The 9,615-nt window shown below is 41.2% G+C and overlaps 2 protein-coding genes across 6 annotated transcripts in view; both read right to left on the bottom strand.

The window, feature by feature from the left end:
- Positions 1-2,796: 2,796 nt before the first annotated feature.
- On the bottom strand, positions 2,797-5,087 carry LOC121811878 (platelet-derived growth factor receptor-like protein). The gene is made up of 6 exons (XM_042218434.1): positions 5,021-5,087; positions 4,440-4,569; positions 4,183-4,334; positions 3,762-4,055; positions 3,441-3,580; positions 2,797-2,979 (listed from the first exon to the last, which is right to left on the bottom strand). Exons 1-6 carry the CDS (start codon positions 5,085-5,087, stop codon positions 2,797-2,799), a joined length of 966 nt encoding a protein of 321 aa, XP_042074368.1.
- The window catches only part of LOC102302693 (cationic amino acid transporter 2), a 9,797-nt gene continuing 4,846 nt past the window's right edge, over positions 4,665-9,615 (bottom strand). For all 5 annotated transcript variants that reach the window (XM_042218499.1, XM_042218501.1, XM_042218503.1 and 2 more), the window contains 8 exons: positions 8,763-8,985; positions 8,116-8,252; positions 7,401-7,503; positions 7,188-7,321; positions 6,882-7,048; positions 6,698-6,806; positions 5,021-6,608; positions 4,665-4,808 (listed from right to left, as the gene is read on the bottom strand). In XM_042218499.1, the coding sequence (XP_042074433.1) occupies positions 6,478-6,608; positions 6,698-6,806; positions 6,882-7,048; positions 7,188-7,321; positions 7,401-7,503; positions 8,116-8,252; positions 8,763-8,985 (1,004 nt within the window). In that variant the 3' untranslated portion in view covers positions 4,665-4,808; positions 5,021-6,477. The remainder of the gene's footprint in view (positions 4,809-5,020; positions 6,609-6,697; positions 6,807-6,881; positions 7,049-7,187; positions 7,322-7,400; positions 7,504-8,115; positions 8,253-8,762; positions 8,986-9,615) is intronic.

Below are 9,615 nucleotides of genomic sequence, written 5' to 3'. Positions count from 1 at the left end.
GGAGGTGCATTTATCAAGGCTTGTTGAACAAACTGTAGTGTCAGACTGTCCATCTTTGTCTCCAAAGCAGTAACAACAGTTGCATAGCTGGGTGGCAAACTACCTAGAAGGGTGACAATTTGATCTTCCTCTTCAATTACAGAACCTATTGCCCCTAGCTGATCAGTAAGTTCCTTCATCCTCTTTAAATGATCATTGAGATGTTCTCCTTCCTTCATTTCACACCGGAAGTACTTCTTCTTCAGAAATAGCTTGTTAGCAACAGTATCTCTTTCAAACTGTGCTTTTAGCATCTCCCATGCTTCTTTGGGGGTCTTACAGTTTGTTATCAAGTACAATTGGGGTGTACTTACATTCAGTACCAGCACTGAAAATGCCTTTTCTTTCTTCCGTTCAAATTCAGCTCGCGCTTGGGCATTAGCATCCGCAGCTAACTGCTCCGTCTCCTGTACCATACCCCACAGTCCTTTTGCCTTCAACAGGTGCTCCAGTTGAAATTTCCACGTTGCCCAATTCTCCGGTCCGCTCAGCTTGTCAATAAACAGTCTATCTTCCATTGTGAATCCCACAATTCTGTTTATGACTCCCAAAAGAAAACGTGTTAGCAGCTTCCCTTGGCGACCTCTGGGCCCATAACCTGATGTTTTTAACGAACACCTTTTATTGCTTGTAATGCACAGACACACCAACAGAGGGCAGTAATATCTCTTCAACATACATTGTAAAATTACTATTACAACAGGGAAACCCCCACGACTCTCCACTGCTTCCACAAAGTAACCTCCGATAACCTTTGGGTCACTGTTAGTGTGTGCGGCCCGCAGCCAAATGATGTTGCGTGAGAAACCGTCGATGCATCCATTAATACATATCCCATATGGCTTTAGTTTGTCATAAGAGTCTATGTGCCACACAAAGTTAGGCCCCTGAGCAAAATATTGCCTCCTTCTGAGACGTCTGGTCTGGCGAACCTGGGAACCTACTGGGTCCAGTAAAGAGATGAGGATCCTGACGTCTTCTTTCTTGATCACAATGCCGTGTTGTTTGCACTTTGTAAACATCCACCGATAACCGTGATCCTTCCCAGGCCCTTGCAGTTGGTTCACAATAAAATCTATCCCGGCGTCCAGGTCGTACTTACGTCTGTAAAGCGACTTGGCTCTCAATATCCGGTTTAAATGTCTCTCCGTAATGATGGTTCCTTGCATTGCCAGGCTTTTCAAAATGCATTTGTAGCTCATTCCCAGCCTGAAATAAAACTCAATCAGACTGTCTCTGTCCATGGTGTATTTAGCCTACTTTTATGCTTGTGTCTCTACGCAGCTGTCCAGGAATTCTATCAATAAGATGTGCGCACGTTATCTATTTCGTGGCCACAAATTAGCATTTCGTGCGCACGTTATACCTATTTCGTGCCCTCGAAGTAGTATTTTGTGGCCACAATTTATTTATTTTTTGGACCATGTCATCAGAGGGGCTCCGTAGATTCAAGTCTAACCAGAAACTAACCTCTCATGTGGTATCGCTAAAACACTGGAGTGTTGACTTTTCTGTGGGACTCTGTGCAATAATAAAACTGTTATCTACAACTTTATTGTACACACATGAATAATACTTTGGGGTTAATGGGGAACAAAATGGGTAGAAAAGGAAGTCATAGTGAGGGCCAGTTTCCACTTTTTATCTCTGAAGTGCTTGTTAATTTATCACAACATCCATCCATCTTCTTCTACTTGTGTAATTCAACAAGGAGAGCTGGAAGCCAATCCAAGCTAGTGAGAAGTGAGGTGCACAGGGTGACAGCACATCACAATACACCAGTTTATAAGGGAAACCTAGATAGTACTGGGTTGTTGCTGCACAGCCACGACGTGAATCCTCTGTTCTGCCACATCTCAAAGGTGCTCTGTTTGATTGTGACTGCAGAGGCCGTTTGAGTACAGTGAACTCATTTACAAGCTTCATGATAAGGTCAATGGTCATAGAGGGAAAGAGGAATAGATATGGTCAGCAACATTACTCAGGTAGACTATGCTCAGTTGCTACTAGAAAACATCCCACATACCATTAAATCACTGCCAGCTTGAACTGTTAATTCAAGGCGGGATGGATCCATGCTTTCATGCTGTTTATGCCACCAGAAATCAAAATTTATCAGGGCAGTTAACCTTCTCCTAACCTTCTATTGAGCAGTTTAGCCTCAGTTTCCTGTTCTCAGCTGACATTAGCCACACCCAGCGTGGTCTTCTGCTGCTGTAGTCCATGCGCTTCGAGTTCTGAAGTGTTGTACCTTCAGATATGCTCATCTGCATACTTTGGGTTTAACACGCGAATATTTGAATTACTGTTGCCTTCCCAGCTTAAAGCAGTCTGACCATTCCCCTATATCGCCAATAAGACATTTTTTCCTCCAGAGAAATTTGAGATATTTTATCTTTTTCTAGAGATGGTCGTGCAGGAAAATCCCAGTAGATCAGCAGTTTCTGAAATACTCAGACCACATTCGAAGTCACTTAAATCACCTTTTCCCCCCTCTTATCCTGCGTTTACCTTTGGGAGGACCTTTCACAATGACACGACTGTCAGGCTTGTGAGTGTATGGAAATAAAAGTTTAATATACAAGCATTTACCTAAACAAACACATTTCTCTTCTTGAGCAATACAGTTTGGAGAGCATAATGTTTTGTTGTGATCATATAGTCTTTAAAAAGAAGAAAAAACATTTAATGCTCAGACAGGGTCAAATCCCAGCTGTGATCTCTCACCACGACTTTCTGTCTGTAATGTCATCCAACTTATGGTTTCTTGGGTTTGGCTTTAGGGACCACTTTAATGGTTGTGGATGCTGATTTGGCTCCTTGCATGTTCTGAGCAGTGCAGGTGTACGTTCCTTGGTCCACGTCTCTAACTTCATCCACGAGGAGCACAGACTGAGACTGCTGCTGAGCTGTTCCTCCACTGACCGGAATAACGCTCTCCTGTGTGTATGGAGGTCTCCCAATCTGGACCAAGCATAGGAACACACACACACACACACACACACACACACACACACACACACACACACACACACACACACACAGCACAGCACAGGAGTAAACATTACAATGAGTTATCATGTTGCAGTTTATTTCCTCATGGCTCACCAATAAAGACATATCTATTATATTCCTGTTTAAAGGGGATAAGGTTCAGGCAGTCCATAGGTTGAATACGTTTTGACTAATAATAAACTCGCTAAAAAGGCAACGCAAGCTAAACCGACTGAAGATATTTGCCAACTGCAGGACTTTTTTTGAGTAATATTTCAGTTCACAACCTAGAATTCATGTTCATACTATTTCAGAAAGAAAGCTTATTAGAATTAATACAAAAGCCATACAGAACTAAGCTAAGTTTGTATTAAAGCATACAAGCCCTGTTTCCACGAGTGTCTGACCTCTTGTCCTGGGTAATCCCAGGTGAACTCTATGGCCACGTCTCGTTCTCCCATCGCAGAGCAGGTGACACGTAGATTCTCCCCCACAGTCACTGTGCTCGGTGACGCTTGGATCACTGGAGCGGGAGGAGCCCTAGGATCTGAGAGCAAATGTGATGTATTAGTAAGTAAAATGTTGTGCCGTCACCAGTAATCCTGTAATTAAGGGTAATTTTCATCCTTAATTTTGAAAAGTTTTCATTGATTTACAATAAAAAAAAAACAACCCATAAATGCTAAAATTCTGAAAAAATTTCTAAAATTTTGAAAACGTGAACTCACAGTTAACATAGATGAGCATGTACTTCATAGAGCTCTGCCGCAGGTTTCCCAGACTGGCAACACAGTACAAAGCTCCGGCATGATATGGCCGAGGTCGATGGATTGTGAAGCCCTTCTTGACATCAAAGGAGATCTCCCTCCTGTCCACGTCCAGCTCCACAGGTGGGTACTCACGGTGCAGAGTTACTTTAGCCTCAGGTGACGTCACCTGACAGGGTAGGACTGTAGGCCAGTTGCTCCTCAGCTGAATCACCTTGTAATAGTCAGACAATGGAACAAATAGTTCTTGTGGATCTGGTCCGTACAGAGAGGAGATATGGCAGATTTATGATAAGATTATTAGAATGTAAAAAAGATTCCTGTCAAGTCTGCAGTTCAGAGAAATGCAAGCCTAAGCATCAATAAAATGTATTAATCACACCTGGAAAAAAGACGAAGACTTTAACAGCTTTGCTGTATTCCTTCCTGCAGTCAGTGTCTTCACAGTACATTGGGTAGCATGTGTACTCCCCCGTGTCTGCACCAGTGGTGTTGACCAACGTCAGAACCCCATATCGCTCATACTGGACAATTCTGCACAGCCAGAGCAAAAAGGAGCGAAAGAACACATTTACTTCCTTACTTACTCAAGCTTATACTGCACTTTATGAGTAAAGATCTGTAGACATGAAAAGTTACCTGAGCCTCCCATCATTATCCTCCTCCAGGTATGGGGGGACGCTCCACTGCACAGGTTTGCCCCTGCACCTCAGCTCCAGAGTATCTCCTGTTTGCACATTTATGGTCTCACCCACCTTCTTAAACTTCCCTTTGTTTAACACCTTTATTAGTCAGACACAGACATGTACTTTAGTCGTGAACTTTGCAAAATCAAAAAGTTAATTTATAACAAACGTAATACCTGCGTGAGGAGGGTCTGCTCTGCACGTGCAGCTTTGACCTTCGGTTTGACTGTTATCGTTCTGGGCCCTTTGTTTGTTGATTTCTCATGCTTTGGTTTCCTTGGCTTTGGTGTCCTTCCCGGAACAGCCTTCTGCTCTTGGGCATCTTTTTGGCAATATTATACACAGTACGCAGAGCACATGTTTCAGAATATTTTACAAACAAAGACAAGGCTGCTACAAGTGAGAAAAAAAAGTTCATTTTTGCTTCTAGAATAAGCCACATTGTGCAAAAGACAGAAAGAAAATTGCCCTCCTCACCAAATCTATGAATATCACGTTCACCGAATTGGATGACAAGGGACTAATGTCACTTACCCAACTCGAAGATTAAGGCACAAGTAAGGAGAGCAATGAGTACCAGCCTCCACTTTGACCCAGACATGTTCGCCAAAGGCATGGCTGATGAGCTGATTGTTAGTTCATGGAGTTCAACCCAGAGAAATATACAACAGAAATGAAAAGGAGAGAAGAAGAAAAAGAAGGAAGGAGGAGGGCAAAGCTTGCAAAGTGAGCAGTCTGCTGTTTATTAGAGTCACGCAAATTCCTTTTCCTCGGAGTGGCATTAGTACCCTAAATTCCTTCAGTGTGGCTCAATGGAGGCTTTCAAGCCTGTCCGAACCAATGAGGGTCCAGAGAATGAGGCCCCTCCAATCTGGAATGGCACAGCCTGTTTATTTAGCTGCCGGACTGTAAGTGTACTAGCAGCATGAGTCTGAACCTCAGAAACACTGCCTGGAAAAGGAGCATTTGGTGTTTAATACACTTTATGTCCTTCATTACTGTATTTTATGGGTAAATAAAAGTTTTGTCTCAGTTAGCTCTAGATTAATATGTTGGTTTTTTTTAAATATGCCTGAAAGATTTGCACCTAAAATATTCACACATTACTTAAAGTACATTTTTGAGATGTCGAATGCAGTGGAAACAATGTAAACCTTTCCTTGTGAGTGGCCAGCTAAGCTGTGATTTTGAACATGACCGCTATAAGCTTCTTTTCAAAGGTCCTTTTGTTCTCAGTCGACTCTAAATAGTGAGCCATATCTGCTTCTTTGTGCACGTCTGCAGTGGGAATGAACTTATAGTAGTCCTTTATTTTTACCTCTTTATCGACACAGACTGCAACAAGGTAACTCCATATTTAAGTGTTTTACAAAAGCGAATCATTAAATTTTTAATTCAAATGTACAGTGGCAGTCGTTTAGTTAACAATCACATGCAGTTTCCATATTTACAAATGGAAGATGAAATCCCATAAAAGGTTTTCTGTATCAGCTCTGTAAAATATAAGGTCTTCAGTCAAATTCTGCACATTTAAAAAAATATATTAAAATAAAATTAAGATAATGTAAAACTGAAATAAAAATAATTTACATTTTGCACTTGATAAGAAAAGTGTAAACCTGTTATTTCAGAATTATAAAAGCAAATAATCTACAGAATATTTTTTCTTTGGAACAGGCTCACTAATACGACAAGATATACAGATAAATATCCTTAACAACAATGTGAAAATCAGTGATAAGTGAAGATCTTCTCGGTCCAAATATATCTTAGGGAGTTTTTCATTTTGGACCATTTAGATAACAAACAGACTGCGTTAGGATGTAATAAACCGTCAAGTTAACAAGTTATCAGGCCATTTGCTTCGGTGCTGTCGTAGATTGAAGACTGCTGAAGGGCAGCAGCACCGGTGCATCTCAAGCAGTGGTTATAAGTTAAAGCAAGTCGCTCACTGTAACATCTCAGTTTATCTGTCTTCACCCCGATTGAGCTCAGAATTTCTCTTCTTTCATACTATCCTTGTCTGTTTTGCCGCTGACTGTTTCGATCTCTGCGTGGTCGGTCATGAGTCGCTTCCTCTGGACGCTGTTACGCATTCCATAGATAAAATAGATAAGTAACCCTGCAGAAGAGAAGAAAAGAGAAGAGTGAGGGTCACCCAGCTAGATAGCAGCCCTTTAATCCTCTCAAACAAAAATATACCCATCATACCTATTAGCATCCAGACAGCATATCGGATCCATGTTTGACCGCCTAACTGCACCATCAGGTAGACATTGATTAAAGTACTCAGTAAGGGCAGAAGAGGGATTAAAGGTACCTGAAGAAGGAGAAAATGCAGAGATGTGAGATTCCTACTTGGTGATTACAAGAAATTACTTGAACCACTTCTTACCATGAACGATGCCTTTGTGGGATTCTCTGGGTGTCTCCAGATGAGGAACAAGTTGACCAGCAGGAGCACTCCAAAGATACAGACAAGCACGATGCTCCATGCTTGAGTGTTGGCAAGAGCTTCCATGCCTTGGCTCAGAGTAATGCACAGTGCAAGAATGCACAGAACTGCAGTGGGAAAGTAAAAGACGAGAAAGAAAGATTAGAGGCGAGAAAGCCCGTCATGAACCTGTTGCTGGTCAAGAAAAGAACTTCAGTGCTACAGAAGCATCAGTAAAGATGCCTCAGTGATGTTTTCCTTACTTACTAGAAAATATGGTCAAGAGCGTGACTGTTCGTGCTGTGGAAGAGTTGGGTGTTTTTGGAGGTTTGAAGAAGCTAAACTTTTTCTTTGATTCTGTGATCTTAAGTTCTGTGTCTTCAGATGGACCCACCTGGTACCTACAATGACCACAAAAAATCAGTCGATTTGCACAGCAGAGTGAATACATAGCTGCAGGGTGTTAACAGATAAATGTACCTCAGTATCAGGATGCATACTGCCACGAGTGTGTAAGCAAACAGAGTACCAATGGACATCAGTTCCACCAAGGCATTCAGATCAAACAGTAGAGCCATGATGGCTAAAGCCAGGGAGAAAAATGGAATTAAATGTTATTTCTAGCCCATAAACCTCGACCTCTGTGGATCATGCAGAACAGCATTAGCATAAGTACAAAATATTATACACATGACACCTACGGGAGTTGCTCTGCTCAGCTATAGAAACCTACATCATGAAGCTCCTGGCACACAGTTTTTCTGCTGATGTTAATACCAGAAGAGGTTGGAGTCATCAGTGTTGGTTACTTTTTCTATGGTGGTATCCTATTACAGTACCACAGCATACCACTTAAGTCCAGTAAGCTCTTTAGAGAAATGTTCACACGCGATTGTACAGGCAGACTGCATGGCTGGATTCCAAATGCATATTGCAATGACAATAAAAAGAGCTGAATTCATAGATTAAGAGAGAGAGTCAGAGAGACTTTATTTATCCCCAAGGGGCAATTAAGATAGATACCCACACAAGGTGGGGCACAGTACCTCTGTGTAAGCATCTGTAAGCATCATTAAAATAAGAGTTATAACTGGACACATTCAAAAGTATTTTATTACATGTACTATTTTTTGTTTTAGGTTTATTACTTCTATTATATTTACAGTACTTTTATTTATAAAGTGTATACCTGTACCTGCCACAATGCCAGATGATATAGTAGCTATTGCTGGACTGCCTCTGGAGGTGACTTTGGACAAAGGTTTGAAAAGCAGCCCGTCTCTCGCCATGGCAAAAAGTACTCGAGGCATCGGGAACATGGAACCTAGCAGACTGGAAAGACAAACAACAAAATGAATGCAGTGTCCGATTAATTTGTAATCTAAATTAGTCATTTCACAAATCAGTGTCAAAAGGTCACTCTAACTAAACCAACTGATTTGACATATGGCTTCTTTTTAACAGCTTAATCTGCTATGATGACTGAAGTCAGAAGATTGTACTGGCAATTTCACAATTTATCCACCTCGCAAACATCAGAGGCAGTGGAAGAATCATTCACAGCCTCTGGAACCTGACACGTCCTCCACACCTTGTCTGTTAATTATTACTTAGCTGAGTTATTTTACGTTAACGTTACATTTTTAATGAACTTTTTGAGTTAGCTACTGTTTAGTAGCTACTTTTCTAGATTTATTTTTCAACATTTTGGACTTTTGAACATCCATTATCATTTTTCTATTTTTTTCCAAATAAGATACATTTATTTTTGCACCTTTTTCTTTCTGACTTTGAGCTTTAAACATCACTTGATCCATGCATGCACTACCCATACTGTCATACCTAGTTGACAGGGCACACAGTGAACCCACAGCCACGGCATATTTGGCAGGACCCCATCCAATGTAGTCAAAGGCTATTGGCAGTGGGCTCGTTTCACTTAGCAGGTAGTAGGGCATCATAAGGGTGAGAGCAGCAGACACAGCAAAGTAGGCCAGGAAACATATAAGCAATGAGACCACAATGCTAATAGGGACAGACTTCTTCGGGTTCTTCACCTCCTCTCCTAAAAGAAAGGAAACCAAGAAGTTAGTGACCCCCTTACAAGATATATCTCCTGCAGGAGTTTCATGCATTGTTACACAAAAATCATAAAAACTAGTGGAGAGAATCATCTGCAAATTATGTCCTCAATGTTAAACTTTGTCAGTCTGTTTTAGCCAATAAGAAGTTATCCCACTTCAGTTATTTATTTATTTTTGCTACAAAATGGAATTGTCAAGCATACCAACACAGTTACTGAAACCTGCCATAAATGTTGCGTTAAGACGGAGTCAATCTGCTATCTCACTGCAATTATATGAGGTCAGTTTGGAAATTACATGTAATCTGTGTCTGATAACACAGACAGAATTTCAAATCTAACTATTAATCTGCACTTCCTGTTCTATAGGAATGCAACCAGCTGCAGCCAGCTGAGTCCAGTTCCCTCGAGTTTTTCTCATTGACATCTGACTGATGGCAACATGCTGGCAATCTGCCTGCATTTATAAATCAAATGCAAGTTATTTGTAAATTTGTAGAGCTCTCTGAGTGATTACAGTCGGTCCAAGTCCAACCGTGATTATTTACAGGAAGATTGTTCGTTGTTCATATTATTCCCAGAGTGTTGTCCCTGCATCGATACAATATTGCC

The sequence above is a fragment of the Haplochromis burtoni genome, unplaced genomic scaffold, assembly GCF_018398535.1.
Source record: "Haplochromis burtoni strain Fernald_Lab_line unplaced genomic scaffold, NCSU_Asbu1 Contig_19, whole genome shotgun sequence".
Taxonomy (NCBI): domain Eukaryota; kingdom Metazoa; phylum Chordata; class Actinopteri; order Cichliformes; family Cichlidae; genus Haplochromis; species Haplochromis burtoni.
Note: the sequence above shows the minus strand (reverse complement) of the source record. Positions and strands in the feature narration are given on the sequence as shown.

What these genes read in the sequence shown, in the direction of transcription:
- LOC121811878 (XM_042218434.1), bottom strand. Translation starts at nt 5,087, where the DNA reads ATGTCTGGGTCAAAGTGGAGGCTGGTACTCATTGCTCTCCTTACTTGT. An exon ending in TGCCTTAATCTTCGAGTTGG is followed by an intron (nt 4,570 to 5,020) that starts GTAAGTGACATT and finishes TGTTAAACAAAG; the next exon opens with GGAAGTTTAAGAAGGTGGGT. An exon ending in GATAATGATGGGAGGCTCAG is followed by an intron (nt 4,335 to 4,439) that starts GTAACTTTTCAT and finishes CTGGCTGTGCAG; the next exon opens with AATTGTCCAGTATGAGCGAT.